General features: G+C 40.8%; 1 protein-coding gene across 2 annotated transcripts in view; it reads right to left on the reverse strand.

The window, feature by feature from the left end:
* The window catches only part of nrp2b (neuropilin 2b), a 74,395-nt gene that overhangs the window by 20,420 nt on the left and 32,350 nt on the right, over positions 1 to 21,625 (reverse strand). For both annotated transcript variants that reach the window (XM_079882109.1, XM_079882110.1), the window contains exons 5-10: positions 20,591 to 20,746; positions 20,258 to 20,427; positions 17,185 to 17,340; positions 4,070 to 4,214; positions 2,273 to 2,622; positions 1,186 to 1,330 (exon numbers count right to left, since the gene is read on the reverse strand). In XM_079882109.1, the coding sequence (XP_079738235.1) occupies positions 1,186 to 1,330; positions 2,273 to 2,622; positions 4,070 to 4,214; positions 17,185 to 17,340; positions 20,258 to 20,427; positions 20,591 to 20,746 (1,122 nt within the window). The remainder of the gene's footprint in view (positions 1 to 1,185; positions 1,331 to 2,272; positions 2,623 to 4,069; positions 4,215 to 17,184; positions 17,341 to 20,257; positions 20,428 to 20,590; positions 20,747 to 21,625) is intronic.

Raw genomic sequence — 21,625 nt, forward strand, 5'->3', positions numbered from 1 at the left:
TTAGGAACTGGGGCTGTAGTTTCAACATTGAGTGGGGTAGATTGAGCCCCCTGTGTCTCGAACATCTGGTGCGCAGTTGTGCACTGCGGAGCCTCGCCGCACTGTCATCGCATTCCCTCACGCAAACATAACGGCGTGTGTACACAAACACAATCGCCCGTCAGTCCATTTTTCGTTACTCATTAACTCACTGGCTTTGATCCATCCCTCATTTCTTTCTTCCGCTTTGATTATCGTCTCTCTCTCTCTTGATCTTTCGCTCTCATTCATTTATGGCCCATAGGCTCTGTAAACCTGTGCCAGTATCGCACCAAGCGCCGCCGATAACACATGAAGTTTTCAGCCCGGATCTCATCTTCTGCCTGCAAAGTGCCACCAACTAACCCTGAGCCAGCACCGGCTCTCTGTCTGACTTTTCATCATGCCTTCTTCCTCCTGCAGTCTCCATGCTAATAAACCTGGGCACTCAGCCCTGAGGCTTCCCCTGGCCTCCACCCACATCATCCTTTCTAGCAACTCCTCTAATGCTCCTTCGCCCCCGGCATTCCTGGAGACACAGAGCCATGAAGACAGCCCGTCGATTACTGCCCCTCGGCCTGCCGCTTTATAAAGCCCAGGCCAGGTCCAGAGGGAACAGTCGAGTGTCCTTTTGGCTGATCGTCACGATGTGACAGGTAAAAGATTCAAGAGGAGGATACATGAAGGACATCGGGGACAGAGAGCAAAGATGGAAGTGACAGAGTGGTTTTCTTACTACTGCTGTAGCTGGAGGCAGTGTGTTTATTTTAAATTAAAACTGATAATTCTGATTAAAAAATCTGGATGGATAAGCCACGTTGAAATTGCTGCCAATAGCCAATAAATACACACACCTGTGACCGCACATCATTTTTTTATTATTCATTAATGTGAAGTTGCTACAGGTAATGTAAACAGCCTGCAGCTAGGCTAATGAACTGTATTACTCAGCGGATGAAGAGTTTATCGTGATTACTATTAATCTATTTTGTGTTGTCTAAAGTCATAGAATAAAGAATTTAAACCAAAACGAAATAAAGCGAAACAAAACAAAACAAAACAAAGCGAAACAAAACAAAACAAAACAAAACAAAACAAAACAAAACAAAACAAAACAAAACAAAAACACAAAAAGAAAATACAATAAAATAAAAACACATGTCTTACCTGGCAAGTCACAACCCAGTATCTCCAGTCTCATTCCGATGCCGGCGGGCGACCACCTCTCTGGATACACCCGGATAAACTGGGCCACAATCTCCTCGAAGCGACGGATCTCTGGGGTGTCGTAGTGTGTGTTGCCCTCAAAAATCTGGTGGAGCAGAATCACAAAGGGACTTTAGCACAGCTATGTGACTGAGAGGAAAGCTAGTGGATATTCTCTCTTTTTGAGAAAGTCTCTGACGCAGCTCAGGTTTTAATTAACACAACCGTGGATGATTTCACTGGAATGTTATCAAAGCTTGCAGCATAATTGAATTCTGCTCTCAGAGTGGGAGATTGGGAATCTAGAAGTGAAATGCTGAGTCGCTGCGATGAGCAGGAAAGAATGAAGTAAGTCTTTTAATAATCTGATTCTGGTGAACTGTTCATTACTGTAGCCTTTTCAACGACCCACAATATTTAAATTAGCACGATTAACTAATTAACCTAATTCAACTCCAGTTAAATTCTTCACTTCAGTCCTCTGCTGAAAAAAGCAGAATATACAATGCTTAAGATGGGAAAGCAGGGTCCAATAAAGCCTAACTGACTTAAACAGTTCTTGACAAAAATGGACTACCAGGTCAAACCCAGGTTCACCCAGCTGATCAACCATCTAGACCAGTGTTCCTCAAATGGTTGAGTTTGAGCTAAACTCAGCAATCCTGATCTAGACCAACCTGAACCAGACTGGACCAGTTAAAAACGATGCTTCACTTTAACTAATTATCACTTTAACTCTTTAACCCAGGGTTCCTCAAATCCAGCCCTGGAGGGCCACTGTCCTGCAGTTTAGTTCAGACCCTGATCAAACTTACCCATCTGCAATTTTCTATTAACCTTAACTTGTTCAGGTGTGTTTGATTAGGGTTGGAAGTAAACTCTGCAGGGCAGGAACCCTGCTTTAACCTGTTTTCTCAACTGATCAATAGACCATAGTTTGAAGCAGATTAAAAATAAAATAATTAAAAATAATGAAATAAATAACAGTTTCATTAACCAGAAAAACTTGATTGTTGTGATAGCATTAAAAATCCAGTTTAGTTCTCACCTTTGGGAAATTGGTCTTGGAGTCGATGATATAGCTCCAGTCTTTTCCATTCAAGCTGTGGGACAGTTTATACTTCCGTACAAATGCCCGGTTCTCGGCGCTGGTACTGCCGTCCACCCCGCGGGCCCCTTGCGTGATGATACCCCGTACGGTTTTGGGGACTCCCAGGTCCACCTGCAGCCATTCTTCTCCGGCCACGGGCTGCGCGGGACTGGGGAACCATCCTGAGCGGCTGGCCACCAGCCGGGCGGCACCTGTGGCCCCGTGGATGTCCCTCATGGAGGAGGCTGAGATTTGAGAGTCTGGCAGGAGGCCGGAGAGCATTCCCTGCATCTCGGAGCATGGAGCGTCTGAACGGAGGATGGACAAGAAGATGAGTTATGGTGAAGCAAAGGGGAATTGACATTTTAAGGCTGGAGAGATCAATGTTTCATGTCGTTATGTCATGAGAGAGGCCTTAGGAGTAAATAATAAATAAACAGAGCATGTGCGGGTGTGTTTTTTGGGTCTGCCAAGTGGGTGTTAGTGTGTAGGATTTATTACAGGAAGACTTTCGTGTTCCAGGTTTGTTAGGTTCACCTCTACAGAGTTAAAAGCAAAACCCACTCAGCCCAAAACAGCCATTCTCTGGCTTAACCGCCACAAATACAAAAGCTACCAGAAATAAATGATTGATTTTGGCCTATGGCTTAAACACAGAACAAAAGAACAGGAAAACAGGCTGGGGCATCTGGTTCAAGCCCATCCTAACAATCTCAGTTGAATTACACCCAGAGGTACACCCACACTCCTGACAGAAAGAGCAGTAAAACACAGATCGAGGCTAGCGGCGCGAATGTGATCGATGGCTTCACAGGCATCTTTATAGGCTTGGCAGTGCCGGATATCCCGTGAGCCGAGCATCACTCTTTTGTGGGAAAGACAGGAAGGGCAGCGACAAGCCTCACTGAGAGCAGCCTGTTCTGGGCTGGATGCCCGAGGGACAACGGCCCCCGCGGGACTGCAGCAGGTCTAATATGGAGGCCAGTGGCGTGTCCGTGCGTCGTTTGTGTCAGTGTTGAAAAAGACCCTGTCTCTAAAAGCGCATTTGTCCTGCTCAGTGTCGAGGAAAAAAGGAGCGAATCACTGTTTAATAGCGTAATGATGGAGTGTGATGTCTCTGATAACATCAGTGCAAAAGCAGCTCACCTCCTTCTTCTGCTGCAGGACATGCTAACAGAATTAGGTGCCTGCTATCTCCCCATCTCCATAAATAACCAAACTCAATCAGGACCCTAAAGAGCTCTGATAAATACACATCTGAGTTCACTTGACAGGGACACAGTGGGCGTCTGGAACAATATTTGTCACGTGCTGTATCTGTGGGCCTGCTGCGCACGAAAGTTCACGAGACACTGTATCCATCCATCCATCCATCCATCCATCCATCCATCCATCCATCCATCCATCCATCCATCCATCCATCCATCCATCCATCCATCCATCCATCCATCCATCCATCCATCCATCCATCCATCCATCTATCTATCTATCTATCTATCTATCTATCTATCTATCTATCTTTATTTAGTGAGGGAAAGAACAACAATCTCATGAAGCATTGCGAACAGCATAATCATATTAAAAACAATGGAGAAATATAAAACATATACTGTATTTTAATACAGCCTATATAAGAACAATGTTTAGTCAATTCTAAAAGTTAACAACCACAAATCAGTTCCCTTAAGGGCTGGTGAAACATTTTAGATTGTGTATAGATTTGGAAAAAAGTTGTGTGGTCTGAGTTTTACTGACCCGTGATTTGACAGCCGTAAAGTTCGAAGCGTAAAGCGATTCCATTCTTCCATGCCTGAGGTCGGATTCGGACAAACCGAGCCAAGACTGGCTGAGGGATCCGGTTCAGGACCACCTCTGAGGGGTCTGCGTTTGCATGGAAAACCTAAGGAGAGAGAGAGAGAGAGAGAGAGAGAGAGAGAGAGAGAGAGAGAGAGAGAGAGAGAGAGAGAGAGAGAGAGAGAGAGAGAGAGAGAGAGAGAGTTACAACTATTCAGGAGGTGGTTTGGCTGAGGCCACTCATTCAAAACAAACTAACCAAACAAACAAGCACAAACTCTCACACAGTAAGAGATCTTTACTGGGGTCAAGTGAGATTGTGACCTTAATCGCTGTCAAAATACACACACCAATGACTACACACATAGACGCCAAAGTTAGCATCGTAAATTCAAACATGAAATGCTGTTTCCTCCAGAATGAGTTAAAGACGACAGACATGGGTGAGAAAGTGTGGAGACTGTTTGAAAAATCAGTTGTCAATCTATGGGCTTGAATGTTGTCACATAAAGACATAAAACCAGGCGCTACCACATGTTTTTGGGCGTAGTCATTGTTTACATCAGTATGTCAGATGGTTAGTATTTCACAGGCAGTTCACAGGGTATCATAGAAATATGCCATATGCTTCAGTCACTGCATCTTAGGATGGTGAGGATGGACAAGACGACAAGCTCTGATAGCAAATCTCCATCTCTTCTTCTTCCTCAGAGACGTGAGCCTCTGTCAGGATCTTTGTCTCCAGAGAGAGGAAGTAGGAAAGAGTAGAAGGATCAGAAGAGGGCGAGTCCTGCTCCACTGCACACACAAAAAACAAAGCCTGGACCCTAAGGACCTGACCCATCTCAGGATCCAATGACACCCGGGCCAGCTGGCCTGGGTCAGGTCCGTCCTAGGCTGGCTTGTGCTGAGAGTGAAGGAGGAGATTAAAGGCGGGTTAGAAAAATGAGAAGAAAAAAACCTTCCGACCTTTGGGAAATCGCCTCAATATATCATAAAATAAAAGTAGGAAACTATGAACTGAGGACCTGTGGTCATTAATCATTGTGCATATGTTTAGTTAAAAGCAGTGGAGACCTGGGGCAATTGTTCATTTTTTCACATATTTCATCATAACTCACAGATTGCTACAAATATACCTGCCATCTTTTGGTAAATTAAATAATAAAATTTGAACAATGCGTAAGATTCAATCACAATATTGAAATATAATACAATGACTCAGGAGATAGATAGATAGATAGATAGATAGATAGATAGATAGATAGATAGATAGATAGATAGATAGATAGATAGATAGATAGATAGATAGATAGATAGATAGATAGATAGATAGATAGATGTGTGATAGAAAGATAGAAAAAGTGTGTTTGAGGAGAGAGAGAGAGAGAGAGAGAGAGAGAGAGAGAGAGAGAGAGAGAGAGAGAGAGATAGAGAGAGATGCTTTAGAAGAAAACGTGAGTGTGTAAAGCTGTTGTCAGTAGGAAGATGCAGACATGCTTCGCAGAAATCTGCCTTTGTTTAATGACCTCATGATGGAGTGTGTGACCTTTCCCCTTCACTGCCTCTGAAGTTTTTCAACACAGCACAGTATGTGAGAGCCAAGTGGTGTGTGTGTGTATGTGTGTGTGACGACTGGGGGCAAGCAGTGTGTAATATATCACCTCTTTAGTGTGTGGGAGAGTCCTATTTCTCACGATTCACTGACATAACCTAACACACACCCAGCACTTCTGAAAAAAACAAAAAAACAAACGCAGCTAGATCAAGAAGCCTGTGAAATATGAACTATTCCGGAGCCGTACTCATTGCAGTTGTATTTTTTTTGTATCATTTATATACTATTAAATAGTATCTTTACCTCCCACACTATAGTTACATCAAGCATCATGTGGTTTTGCTATTACTTTTCTAACCAGACTTATGATAGGCAAAAAAAAAAAAAAAAAAAAAAAACATAGTCTTATTAGTTTACTGTTGTCCTTTGATTGGACGGCTCCCTTTCCTGGCTTCTGATTAGCCAACCTGTTTAATCCAAACCACCAGAAAACTAAGAGCTGTGAGACTACAGATGACCAGATGTATATCACATGGGATTTGGGACAGAAGGAACACTGGCCATTATGGATAAAATTCCAAGCACTAAGAAGAGAGTATTAACCATGAAGATGCCAAAATGATCAAAAAGCACAGAAGAAACTAAAAGGCATAACAGGATTGAGCAGTCCAATTACTGCGAGGACGTTAGGGAGCAGGCTGAGATGAAGCTAAAGAACGGTGATTTCCCACTGGTCCTCTAAGACAGAGGAAAAGGGGAAGCGAGAGGAATGACAGAAATGACAAAGTCTCGGATTCTGACAGCAGCAGTCAATCTATAGTGGAGGTGGAGTCCAATACTGCTTCTAGCCAAACATATATTAGCGATATGAAACTGTACGTTTGTTGTTCCCTTCGCTTTTTCCCACACACACGCTCACCTGCTAATGTTTTCTTTGCATCCCTAAGCTACAAGGGCCTCTGACTGGTGTTGTGTTGACAGACACACAGGTGCTGGTAATGACAGACTCCCACACACCGAAACAGGAGAACTGCTGTCAACCCTGCTGTCACGGGCCGTCTACTGATACAAGCCCACCCTCGCACCCGTTCCCTCTATTTTTTGTCCTCACACTGTCGTTTTTCTGTTGTTTCTCTCTCACTATGCAGCGTAATCTTTGATTGATGCACTCTCTGTGTGTGCAGGCATGCCTGTAGCCAGAGACATAACAAATGGACACTGCCGTCATCGGAAGGTTTATGCTAAATTACTTTCATGAATCATGCATTTGCGTACGTTACTTATATCACGTTCCCTCCGGCAGGGCTGCTAGTGTTTCCCAGCATGCAGTCTGTGGGGAGTAGGAGGTATGTGTTGTCTGTCTCAGGTGATGATGTTTTGTATGTGTGCGGTTCTGAATATATTTGGTGCTAGATACAAGCAGACTTTTTTCCACATTTTTCTGCTATACTATTATGCAGAGGGTATTTACACATAGTAAAATGTGTTAAACAAAGCTGTGAGTACTCTTATTGGCAGATGAAAGCATTATCAAACTAGCCAAATTTTTATATAAACAATATTAAAAACATAGACCATAAGGATCTGAGAAGTGTAGAACTAAACGTCATAGAAAATCCTCACTCTCATCGACTCTGTTGATAAGCGAGTTGGAGTAGTTTTGATGACAGAGAAAATCCTTTAAGCAGTGATGGCCAAGTTGATATTTGTTGTTGTTGGAAAGGTAAGGGAATGAATTATTGTGTAGACGCTCTCTAAAACTCACTAGTATCTGTGTTATTTATTTAAAACTCAAGCTGAGACAATCAAACGGATCAATGTCGATAGACCTAGCATCTAACAGGTCACCATGATTCATGACCAAGAACAAGACATGTTCCTAGATCAACATATTTTGTTGATCCTGGAAAAACATTCCTGTCCGAAAATGTAATCCTAACCCTATCCCGTCCCCTAACCCTATACTCATAACTCATCCCTAAAATCAGAGGGAAATGATATGTGAATAACACAGATGTAGAAGCACCTAACCTTGGATTGTAAGCCTAAACTTGACTTAAACTCTAAACTTGTCCTTCAATATCTTGCTTCCGGCAACAGTCGACGCGCGTTCACAGGAGATGGATGCTGGTGCATGACGTAGGACGTAGCGTAGGAAGCGTCGTGACGTAGAACGAAGTATAGCTAAATCAAAGGCTACGTCCTACGTCATACGCCGGCATCCATCTGCCGTGAACGCGCGTCGACCGTTGCCGGAAGCAAGATATTTTCATTTATAAAGTTTTAAATATGTATATTTTTACGACAAAACCGCACGGATTACCCTCAGAAGGCCTTCGTTTATCCCCCTGGAGCCGGATGGATTACTTTTGTGAAGGATGCATGCACATTTTGGGACTTGAAGGAGTGGACCCCATAACTTGACATTATAACCACTGAAAGATCTAAGACATTTTCTAAAATAACTGAAAATGTGTTCGTCTGAAAAAAGATTGACATATGCATCTCGAACGGCTTGAGGGTGAGTAAATCATGGGTTAAATATCATTTTTGGCTGAACTATCCCTTTAAGCTATAATAAAACAGGATTTTTTTGCTTAAAAGCAGAGGGTCTTGCCTTTCTGTTGACAAATTGCATGTCCTACAACAAAATATATTCTGGGGGTCATGACATTTTTATTCAAAAATATAGTCAATGTAGTACATAAAATATAAAATCAACAGCTATTTGCAATGGTACGTTACTGATTATTTCAGAAAATCGTTCCTTTGGAAAAGCCAGTCTTTTTTAAAAAGAGGAAAAATCTGTTCCTTTGGAAAAGCCAGTATTTTTTAAAAAGGGGAAAACTCCATATCCCATGTATGATCAAGCACAGCTTTAGTAAAGAATGAACTAAAGAGAATGTGTTACGCTTGTTGTTTGAAGCGTAAAGATGGATCTGAAACTGATCACAGAAGAACAACCAGCAAAGCATATTGAGCTCTAACATCTACAAGAGGGTTGGGGTGATTCCTCCATGTTTTCGTTCTGTGTGAAAGTGAGCACTGAGACTATGAGGAATGGTTATTGTAATACTGTCCGTCATGAAGATGCAAGGGACTTCTAATTTGATCATACAACGCTTCTAAAATAAGCATTTAAACAAATATATATACTAATATTTTCATTCACACTTTTACAGCTCACATGCGACCGGTGGCCATGATTCAATGTTCTTGACGAACACCAAGTCTGACACAAAACAATGACAATAAAGTCATAAAAAATTTTTTTGTGGAAAAACACATGTTTTTCCTGTTTACACAAAAGGATTGTGCCATATATCTGTGGAAAAACAGGAATCTGTTGACAGCGTATATGGCCGTAGTGCTGCTGATCTGTCTAGACACACACACACACACAGACTGATCAATGAGGGCGGATGTAGATTAACTCTTATATGAATTATTGAAAAATTACGTCTGACAGTCCAGGAGTAGTTATATTGAAAGAACTCCTCAGAAATTCATCAGCGCTGGAAACCGTGTATATTGTGCGGGAATATTCATGAGGTGAAATGGGGTCCTCAGTGGGGACCAACAGGGCAGGTTCCTATAGTGAGTAGTTCCTAAAAAATTTGTTTGAATTATTCAAATGTCTGGCACAAGGGCAGCCTACTGAAATAATAAAAACCTCCCAAAGTGAACCCTCTGTGAGGTTGGAGTCTGAGGACACACACACATCTCCTGTGAGATGTTGTCACTGTTAATATAATAGCGACAGAGAGAATTTATGGTCGCATAAAAGTGGACACGCTCTCCCACAATGCCCGACTGCTCAGGCTGAGTTACAGAAAGCCACACGACCGCACTGGGGTCTCGGGAGCTGAAAGAGGTGCCGTGTTCCCCGCCCTGTCCATCTTTCCCCCTGTCTGTCTTTTTGTCTTTCGTTCTCTCCATCTCTCGCTGCTTTGCATTGGCTCGCTGCCACACTTTTCTTTTTCCCTCAGACTGATGCGGCCGCTGGGAAATGTGGTCAACGTTCACAGATCTGCTCGAGTCATTACTCTCTCTCTCTCTCTGCCCTTCTCCTGCTCTCTCCCACACCTTCACGGCCGAGATGAAGATGTTGACAGAGCAGCCGGGCTCCAGTTGGCTGCAGGCCAGTGCAGGTTCAGCCTCAGAGGAGGAGAAACACAGAGAGAAACCCACAGAAAAAGTCCTGTGACAAATTATTTTATAAGTACAAATATTCCATGTAATCTCTAGGTTAATATGAGAAAAAAACTGCATGTACAATAATTATACAAGAATTAGAAAGTTCAAAAGAGCTTTAGATGAGGTATGTGTGGCTGTGTGCTGGCTCCGGGTCCCTGACGACCCTTGGCTGTATATGTCCTGCTGTTATACTTGGTTTTGACTGATGAGGGGCTCAGATACCTGAGGCCAAATTTGCTGTGTTGGTGCCATTCACTAATTGCCATATGACATATGAGTGGAGCTGTTTATTGTCTAGAAAGGCTTGTGATAGGTTATGAATTTTAAATACTGGTGATATCTTTGACGAATACTAAGCATGAATCAAAAACTTGTGTGATGCAAATATAAAACATTAAAATCCCTGCAAAAACTTAATTTTGTGTGGAAGCTCATCTTGTGGATTGCAATGTACAGAGTAAATCCTGTTCAGATAGCCTAGAAATGTAGACGCACCCTAGCGGCAGCTAATTTTATTTTGCAGCCAGGGTCGTCTAGAAACTCTCCGTTGGCTTGCGAGGTGGAAAAAACAAACTCTAGTCAGGCCAATCACATCGTGTATAGAGTCAGTGGGCGGGCTTAACAAAATGACGGCAGAGTTGTGACGGTTCCGCGTGAATTCTCTGCTATGTGAAAAAAACAAGATGGCGGCTGCTGCTGGTGAACAGCGGTCTTTCGAATCAGCTTTGGCCGCGACTCTGTAAGACTTGGAGTTAAGCTTTTCTTTGAGAAAAGAACAATGAACGACACTGAAGTCATTCTTAAAAAAAGGAAGATGTGTTCGGAGTTTTGCCGACCAGATACGGCAAAAGTTTAATCTATCAACTAGCTCCACTGGTGGTTGGTTGTAGCGCTATCCTATTGCGTGCAGAGGGAATTTGAAAGAAAACCGGTTATCCCGCCCCTCGGATTGAGCCCTGCCAATGGTGTGTTCCCAGACCCAACATCTTAATGTGGGTCTGGCTTGTCAGGCTACTGTTCAGAGGGAAAAAGTGTAGAATGTTGATTTGGTTCCGGCTTTCCTCTTAATTCCCAGTCTGCATGTGAGATTGAGTTGGAGAGATTGGAATGTGGAAACCCTCCCTCCTCCCTTTACCTTCCCACTGTGTTTCAGAAAAAAACACTGGAAATTTCTGTTACAACACTTTCTCCTATCCCGGCTTCATGTACACAAACAACTGTAAGTAAAGAACCCCTTTTAATTTGATGTTATCTTGATCTAGTCCTAAAATCAGGAAATAAGCATTCTTGCAGTTATGGTTCCATCCTCTCATAATCAATTTTTTTTTTTTTTTTTTTTTTTTTTTTAATGGGTTTTTGGTTAAATGCCTGAAATAAGGTCTGTGGTTAACAAAAGCTTCAGATATTTTTATATTTTATTCTATTAAAATAAATACATTAGTAATAACCCACTCCTGATTTTGTAAGCTTTTACATGTCTTGAAAATGTGGATGTCAACAAGTGGCTAAACGGGACTACAAAAGTTGTGTTTACAATCAAACTCTTGCAAATTATTCGAACTCTAACTAACTTTCCAACTTTAAATGAAGACTGAAAGAGTTGTTGGAAGGTGTATGGTGAAGTTCGTTTATAGGCTAACTTTCGCTTTTGGCAACTGTATTAAAGCTTCAAAACTCAAAACATGAGCAAAACGTGTAAGAATCATAAACTTTTGTTGGTCACAGATTATTTTCTGCAGTAATCCAAAAGCCAATGGGAAAAACCTACTGATTTTTTGTCAATGTGGGAGTGTTTGGGAAACTTGTTTGGAAATGTGCATCATTTTTTTGCAATTCTGCTTCTATTTTGGTGTAACTAGCAGCGTAGAAATGACACACTGCTGCTTTAAGTCAACTTGGAATCAGTACACACAGTAATTGGAAGAACAGATGATATATTTTATGACCCTCAGAGGTGTAAATGCTTCCTCTAAAACCACCATTTGTCACAGTGAATGAAAACCACATTTACACGACCCCACTAAAGACAGGTAACTGTGTATTTTTCTTTGAGTATGTGTGAAACGGTTTCCTCAGTCCACTGAACGCCTTCCGTCACACATTCTGCCTGTGCTTCATGCAGACGACTCGACTCAAAGAGCATCTATTCTCTAGTCTATGACATCACTAAAGGTTAAACCCTCAGTGGTACACTCCCAAAGAACAGCGGACTCCTCCTGGGATCTGGCAGCGGTCTTCCATTATCCACGCGCTCCATGTGAAGCGGAGGAATGCACGGAGACGGACGAATCTGTCAGTCTGCTGTTTTGAAGTCCGAGTTGATGTCATCTCCCATGACAGCGCTCTCGGCTGCTTCGCCTCAGGATTTTACACGTTAACACACATACCATATGCTCTCTCTCCCTATATAAACCCCTTGATAGTATTGTTAAATAAGCAAGGAATTTACCAGACCTTCATAATGATCTCGGTCAATGACCAGGCTGCTTAAAACGGCCATGCTGACCTTAGGAGCATGTGTGGGACCTTACATGAGGGACACACTCATTTTCCCCACCAGTGGAAATAGGATTGAGACCTTTCGACCTCCTTGCAATTTGAAACAGTATGTTTGAGAAAATAGTTCTGTCATTACATTGATGGCTTTATCAGATACAGTCTCAGGAGGAAATATGTGGAAATGTGGGATTGGCTATATATGCATGTGTTTCTGTGTGCTGTGCTAGGTTTCCAATGAAAGAGAAATGAATTTGGAGCTCTGCTTCAAAACAGCTAGACAGTATTTGACGGCATCATAGCTGCCCTCCCAGTTAAAATATTTCCGCATATTTATACCTGTTCCAAAAGGTATAAATATGTATAAATATGTTGTCTTCTAAGATGTGTGGTTTTTGGCCAGATTTTAAGGCAGCATTGCAGAGGTGGGGGACTCGAGTCACATGACTTGACTCGAGTCGGACTTAAGTCGCAAATTTTAGGACTTGAGACTTGCTTGACAAATATTTATAAAAGACTTGACTTGACTTTGACTTTATATTCATGACTTGAGACTTGACTCTGACTTGAGTTAAATGATTCGAAATAACTTGTATTCTGTTAAATAAATATCTGTTTAAGAACGCACCGCAACCTAACCACGTGACGCAGCAGGCAAGCAGAGAGCGCTATCAGGCTTGTTCGACTTGGAACTGGCGCTGCACAGACTAGGGGTGAAACGGTACATGTATTCGTATTGAACCGAAACGGTACGGGCGTCACGGTTGGTGCATGAATTTACACGGTATAAAAATAAATAACACTCACGTGCAAATTAATGAATGTAATGCGGAACTACTGTTAGATACGCGGGTTCTTAATGGTCACCTAATCTGTCCCGCCTTAGCTCTGTGGCTATAATGAACAGGCTGCGAGTGCGATGTCAAGATTGCAATGCTGAAATATGTTGCGTGCGTGTGTGTGGGTGTGGGTGTGTGTGAAAGAGAGGCGTTGGCGCGATCAAACAGTGGAAACATAAAAACATACTCTTGTTATTTAGTTCATAGTACAGGATATCATTCAAACTGCAAAGTGTTTACTTATATTTGTGTACACTCGCAATAAAACACAACCTTGTGCTTTTGTCAAACTGTAAACTTTTTTTTTTGCAATCGTACACGGTCTAATAATTTGTCTTCAGTGTTAGACTTTGAGTGAAAAGTCTATGGATAGTTTTTGGGGATGCACATAAAAGATTGTATACACCTTCACACACACAAATAAAAAAATTCATACAGACTTGCAACCTAACCATGCATCCACAAATAAACAAAACAAAACAAACAAAAAATTAATAAAAACCTCGAACTTGCAAGCACAACCATGCACATGCAAACAAACAATACACTCTTCACTCATACAGATGCTCACACATTCACTCACAAATATTAATCACACTCAAATCACCTCTCTCTCTCTCTCTCTCTCTCTCTCTCTCTCTCTCTCTCTCTCTCTCTCTCTCTCTCACTCTCTCCACACACACACACACACACACACACACACACACACACACACACACACACGAAAATAAAAAAAGTCAAACTCAACCATGCACATGCAAACAATACACTCTTCACTCATACATATGCACACACATTCACTCACATTCACTCACTTTAATCATACTAAATCAAATAACCTCTCTTTCTCTTTCCTTAAAAAAAAAAAAAAAAAAAAGGAAATATCTAACTTGAGGATATATATGTTCATGTTCCATAAAGGGGATGCTTGTTTGAAGAATGCCATTTGGTGGCATAGAAACCATTATACTTGCATTGATTAATACTTTTTAATGGTCTTCTGCAATGTTTGAGGCATATTTAGGTACAGCAGCTGTTTCAGTATTTTATATGCTTTTATGTTGGCCTAATTTCAGTTACATTTTAGGCTATGTAGTTTTACATTTTATTTATTTTTTTATTTTTAGATTTTTATTGTATTAACAACTCAGCTGTATGTGGAGTCCTTTTGAGTAGAAATGCATATTGCAATTTTTTTGTTGCAAATAAAAATCCCATAGTCCGTAACTACTACAGTTTTAACTTATTTTAATATATAAATTCAGTTAAATCGTCAAACATTTGTATGACTTGCCAGTAAATTGCTTAACCCAAGCTACGACTTGACTTGAATTGCTTGACATAAAGCAGTGACTTGACTTGCTTTTCACAAAATTGACTTGGACTTGCTTGAGACTTGAAGGTTAAGACTTGAGACTTACTTGTGACTTGCACATGTGTGACTTACTCCCACCTCTGACGTTTTGTATGTATCCTTCACAGAGGTGGCAATCCCATAATGCAGTGCATTCAAATTTTGGGGTCGGTAAGAATTTTAAATATATTTCAAAAAGTCAATTATTTCTATAATGGCAAAGCTGAATTTTCAGCATCATTACTCGAGTCTTCAGTGTCACATGATCCTTTAGAAATCAATCTAATATGCTGATGCTTAAGAAACATTTCTCATCATTATCAGTCTTCATTATCAATATTTTTGTGGAAACTGTGATTTGAATTTTTTTTTAATTATGATTAATTGAAAGTTCAAAAGAACAATGTTTACTTGAATTAGAAACATTTTGTAATTTGTAACATTATAGTCTTAACAGTCTTTATAGATGTCTTTACTGATCAATTTAATGTGTCCATGCTGAATAAAAGTATTCATTTCTTTAAAAATCGAACTGACCCAAAACTTTTGAATGTTAGTGAACTTATATTTCATTAAATACATGTAAAATGTTCAAGCTAATTAAAAATGGTCTGTATGAGCTCATTCGTGTATTAGTAGTTAGCTTAGTAGCATGATATATATAAAAAAAAGATGGTTTCAAATCAGTCACTTATGATGTGACAATACTGCCTTGTACTGTACCTGCCTATATACGTAGCACACAGGAAAGTTTTGGAACGGAGCTATGTTCGTGTGTGTGTGTGTGTGTGTGTGATCATCTTATCAGATCTGATTTAGCAGTGACTGAATGAGTGTGCTGCAGGTAATCTAGTAGTGAACAGAAAGAACCGCCACAGCGGTTTGAGAAGAAATTAAGCCCAGCTCTGCTGATAACACACTTACACCACACACACTTACAATGAGACTATCAGCCACCAGCCTACAGTGATCTCTTCAGCAGCTCTTCCTGTTTGTCCGTAAACACACACAATCTGTCAGTGTCCTCTGAACCAGGGACACACACACACACACCCACCACCATCATTTGAGACCGATTAGAGCCTGATGTGGTGCTATCAAATCTAATGATCAACACACAGCACTGAAAAATAATAACCTGTCTGACTCTGAGTCCGCTTACATGACACTCACATGCAAAACTGTTTGAGTATTGCAAATTTACATTTTCATTTCAACGCCGACACACTATTTCCTGTTAATCTATATTTTGGTATTTGGCAATATTAAAAAAGCCACGCCTGAGCGCATTCAGTCGGCATGACAGGCATCTTGCTAGATAGCTGCTGACATAAAAATATATTTCTTCCAGGCATTTGAATAAATAGTACATTATTTAATAGTACAATTTCTAAATGGACACTGATCTGCCACGTCTCCCATAAAAGGCGTGAATCTCCCATTCCGACACAGCGAGACGCTGTGCTTAGCCCAACTGAAACCAAAGCCGTAAAAACACTGAGCACATTAAGGGAGGACTGAGCTCAGAGATTTTCGGGAAGATTAAAGCCAGAGGCTATTTCAGCAGGGGGTCCAGGACTAAAGACCCTAACGCCAGTTGGTGGTGCCCAGGGTTGTATCCAGCAGGTTATTCTCAGTGGCAGCTGATGTTTTGTACAGCTTCTTCCAAAACCATTACACTAACATCAGAGCTTTCACATGTTCCCCTGTCATGCAATCAACTCCATACAGGATTTCCAGGGGATTTGTTAATAAGTTAAGATTAGAGGCATGTACCACACGGGATGATTAGTTTTACACTCTCATCTTTTTCTGACCTCCCTTCATTTTCCTTTCACTCAAGCCTTCAAATCTGTCTGTTCACTCGGTTTCTGGGTAATGGAGTCCTGTCTAGTTCCTCCCCATCAGAATGGAATTCTCCCCATGAATTTCCATTTTGGTTCATGACCAGCATAGTCTCTATTGTGGAAGTCTTGGGAGTTAAAGGCCCACTGAAGTGCCTTGGAACGTGCAACTTTGTATGATGCGTTGACGTAATTTCCACTGAAACAGGAAGCTAAGGCGGGACATATTGAATGGCTCCTCCCCCCTTTCAAATAGCCAATAGCGTTTACCTCACAAGTCGTACTTGACAGCACCATGGAAGCGAATCCGAGCGCTGATAATACGTTCGATTCTAGAGAGCATTTGATTGGACAGAAGATGTGATGAGAAGCTGAAGTCCGCAGTGATGTCATAAAAATCCTTGATCCATTTGAGCAGAAGTGAGAGACTGTAAATTTTGAAAGCTTATCACCTAAATGTGAATTTGCCATTGTTTTGGAACACACCAGCTTATTCATAACCTTAAGGCTAACATATTTATACTAAAAGCTAAAAACTTACATTTTGATTTCAGGGGGCCTGGAAGCTAGTTAATAAGTTTGAGGGGAACACCAGCATTTCAGCTAGCCCACCACTGCAAAACGAAGTAAAATGAATCAGTTCTTTTCTCGTTCTCTGAGTCTCACACACATAGTATGTGACAGTACTTCACATATTTCTGATAGATAACCAGCACAGGAAGAGAGAGAACAACTGACTGCTTTATCTTTCACACATTCTCAAACATGCCATTCCCGCGTGATTGTACCTTGTGATTCTTGCCGTAGCGGTAGGTCATCCAGTCCTCTCCATTAGTGCTGACCTCCAGCTTAAAGCTGGTGACGAAGTAGGTCTTGTGTGTCTCTTTGGAGACGGCACCCTGGGTGGCGATGCCCGTCAGGACCTTCAGAAAGTGGAGGTCCACCTGAGGAGGAAAAATGCAAAAATGTAATAAAATCTCTTTTGTGATTAAGGGATTTGTTTTAAGTAACTGTGACAGGACATTTTGTTTCTATTTCTGCGGGTTGAACTGAGTAGTCCCGCCCACCGTGACATCTCATTGGTCCAAAATCCTGCTTCATATGACTTCGGATTGGTTGTGATTGTCTCATGTCACTCAGCAGTTTCACGACTAGTGTGGACAGATGAAACTCTTGTCACTTGTAGAGTTTCAAGCTTAGAATAAGAGACTCGAACAAAACCCTAACCCTAAATATGAGCCAAGGTTTTATAGTTTTTAATTTTTTTTATTTTCAGTTTGTATTTTTAATTAAGTTATCATTAGTTTTAACTGTGTGACTGTTTTAGTTTTTTCAGTGTTTTATAATTTCAGTTAATTTAGTTTTATTTTGTGTCTTTAAAGTTAAGTCAGTGTGTTAATTAATATATCATTAAATATGAAATAATTTTTGTACATTCACAAAATAAATTTGTACATTCATTTGTACAGCACTCCGCGCTGAAAACGGGATGATGAAAGAGTGATGGGAGGGAGATAAGCAAGGAGGCAGAGAGAGGCATGAGATAGAAGGAAGAGCTGAAAGATAGATAGAGCTGTGGGAATATGGAGCATCCCCTCCCTGCAGATCATGGGCGGCAGCGAAGGTGTTATCAGAGCCTTAAGATCAATCACCTGAGCTCTGATCGATACTAACCACCTTCATTCAACTCTCCCTCTCTCCACGTAGATTATCACCCTCCCTTGCTCTCCGGACCCCCCCGTGATGATGATGATGATGATGATGATGATTGCGGTGCGAGAGCCGCATCTCTGCCCGTCCGCATCTACCGCAGTGAGGTCTTTAATCAGGCATTCAGCTCCCGTCCTAGAGGAGGGCTGTTACCCATGATCCTCGGCTCTCCCTGCTCAGCGGGATGTCATCCGAACATGAGCGGGAAAACTGCAGCGTTTGTTATCTGTCAGTGAGACAGGTGTGGCTTTCACACACAGATACAAGCACACACACATATAGTGCCTTCTGTAAAGCTGCTTAGGGCCACGGAGAAACACACCTAGACAAAAAAATCAATAGAACCCAGTTACTGCTGCTAACTATTTATTCCTAGGAAAGGACCCTCATCAATCAAGTGGCTGTTACCATCAGAGTAGGCTGTGCATCATCAACCCCTGCATTCGCCCAGAGACCAGAAAGAGAGAGAGAGAGAGAGATGCAGCCTACCACGTCTGAGAAGTGAGTCCCTGATGAATAGTAATAAAAAGAGAGGGAGAGAAACAATGGGAAAATGGCACGCAAGAAGATGTGATGAGATGTTAAAGAGATGTTCTGGGTTCAAAACAAGCTAAACTCTCTCATCAGCACATGTGGAATCATGTTGATTACCACAGACGATAATTTTATGTCGTCCCTCAGTTAAAAAAAAGAAAGAAAAGAAAAGTATTATTGGAGCAGTGTTTTTCAGCTGCTGTCTTCATGTTTTTTCTGATTTCTCATCCCCCAGGCTCCGACTGTTACCAAAACTTCACCAGTCCATAACAGCAAGTTATCAGTTTTACCAGCTTTACATGGTCAAAATATTGAGCTAAAAATATATATATAAATTTGCACAAGCAAGGTCAGTGAATGAACTCAATAGTCCTATTTTAATAGAATAGAATAGAATAGAATAGAATAGAATAGAATAGAATAGAATAGAGCATTCATTAACATTTATCCCAAAACTGCAAGTGCCTTACTGTTTTAATATTTTTTGTCAAAAAAAAAAAAAAAAAAAAAAAAAAAAAAAATTATAAAATAAATAATACGGTACAGCCTTTTGTGGCAATTATATTTATTTTTTTATTTTTTAACCCAGAAGTCCTGGGTTCTTCCTTTGAGATTTTCCTATAGGGTTTAATAATGGGGTTTTTCGTTTTATGTGTAAAATAAAGCCTGTGGTAAACATGACTATACTTTGACGTTTTTATTTCTACAATAAAATTATTTCTATGTAATTTACACACACCTATAGCGAAAATGCATATTTTGAAGCAGTTATGTATGCTTTTAATAAGTAACTAGATAAGACAGCTTGGGGTGTGAGAATGTACAGTTTGCATTGTAGAACAAAACGTCAAAGTATCGTCAAGTTATGTTTACCACAGGCTTTATTATTATTTTACACATAAATTGAAAAACCCCATTATAAAAACCTCAAAGGAACCAGCTGCGAATTAGACTTCGCCATACCTGCACCACTCTATGGGCTGCAACTTGCAAGTGCCTTACTGTGGCACATCATGCCTCAGATGCTTTCCATAACAGATAGCTTGTATTACGCCCGGAGCATTCCTTTAAGGTACTTTGATTAGTTAATTTACCTTGGGTGATTTTAATGAATATCAATGATACTCGAATCTCAAATGCATGTACAAACCTAAAACAGAATGATGGCTCTCACTCTGAACACACATACACACACACACACAACAGAGCAGAGGCGTCTGAGGTGAAGTATGGTCCTCGGGCATGTTGGCATTTACGACAGCTGTTTGTCAAGATGGATGTCTGGGCCGTGGACCCTGAGAGCGAGGGAGTGATGTCAGGTGTTAACGCAACACAACAGCTGTGAGATCTTCCAGAAGCCCACAATTCAGCAGCATCCTGACACAAATACGACACACCACTTAAAGTAACACCAAAAGTAATCAGTCTCATTCTAAAGGCCTGGTGTAGTATCTAACCCGAGCGACATCCCGCCAGAATCATTAAACTCAAATCGGTCTGTCCATTCACAAGTCTTTCGAGATTGTTAATAAGTTTGCAAAAGAGCGACGAGAACTTGTTCCTTAGTCTCTCCCTTATGTGGATGTGCATGAGAGAGTGAAAGAGAGGAAACCTCACCTGGATGTATTCTTTGTTGCTGTCATCATTGGGCGTCCATGCGTTGTCTTCAAAGTTAAGTCGAGCCTGTCTTGGAGACCATCGGCCATCATAGAAGCTGGACGATGCAATGATCTGGTCATCGCTGATCTTGCCCGTCTCCATGCCAAGAGCATTACTGCAATGGAAATCTGAGGAACACACAGAGTTTTCTCAGAATGTCTTCATCTAGTCCGTTTTATAAAGACACCCTCTTAAAGAGCTTCAATGTAGTTAGCTTCTTTGTAACTAGCGAACCAAGTTTTAAAATTTGTGGCTTTCTTCAAAGTAGAAATAAAAAAAAGGATCACATACTGTCATTGACCTCCTTGAGGGTCATGTTGTAGCGGGCAGAGAATCCATCTTTGGCCACGGCCATGTCCGTATGAAAGGACAGAGAGAGGATACCAGTGGACGACTGTATTTCAGAGGGGATTTTGGTACCGCAATGTCGTCCAATCAGAGGTCCCACTGCAAAACACAAAAATGGTTTCTCAGTGTTGGGATGTGAATGGGTCTCATTTTGCTCCTGCTGGCCACTCATAAGACCAGACTGGTTATTCTTTATATGTGCCTACAACCTATACAACAGCACCTCTCTGAATTCTGGGACATTTGTCTGTCAGCAGATGTATGTGATTTAGTTTGGTCAGGCTGTAATGCTGTAGAGAGGCTGCTGTCTCACAGTAATGAATCCATCCTCCACCCTGACACACACACACGCACACACAGAGTCCCGGATGGGTGAAATAGCCTAGTATCAATCAAGTACATTGATTTTCTTCTCTTTTGGAGAGGAAAGGGCTTTAATACTGCAAGTGCTTTCGGTAGGTAGAAATAACTCTCTCTCTCGCCTTTGATGGTGTTGATGATCAAATCAGGTGGCTATTGTACATAACTTTGATCAGGACTCTGTGTATGTGAATCTTGCTTGTCGAAAGTTGCTTACAATCTCCCCAAAAATCATATTTCATTATTAAATCAAGTAAATGTAAATGAAATCAGGAAAATGTAAAAATAGATGTCTTTTTTCAAAGCAAGAAATATAAAAGCACATTCAAAATATAATATTAAGTAGTAAAAATGTATATATATATATATATATATATGTGTGTGTGTGTATGTATATATATATATATATATATATATATATACAGTATATATATATATATATACATACAGTATATATATATATATATATATATATATATATATATATATATAGACACATAAAGAAGAAAATTGAGCATGTTAAGCATATTTTTTAGCATATTTAAGCATATTTTCCATTATATTTGCATATTTCATAAAGTCATAATCATAATTACAAGTAGGCTAGTGCATATAAGT

Source organism: Squalius cephalus, assembly GCF_949319135.1.
Source record: "Squalius cephalus genome assembly, chromosome: 9".
Classification (NCBI taxonomy): domain Eukaryota; kingdom Metazoa; phylum Chordata; class Actinopteri; order Cypriniformes; family Leuciscidae; genus Squalius; species Squalius cephalus.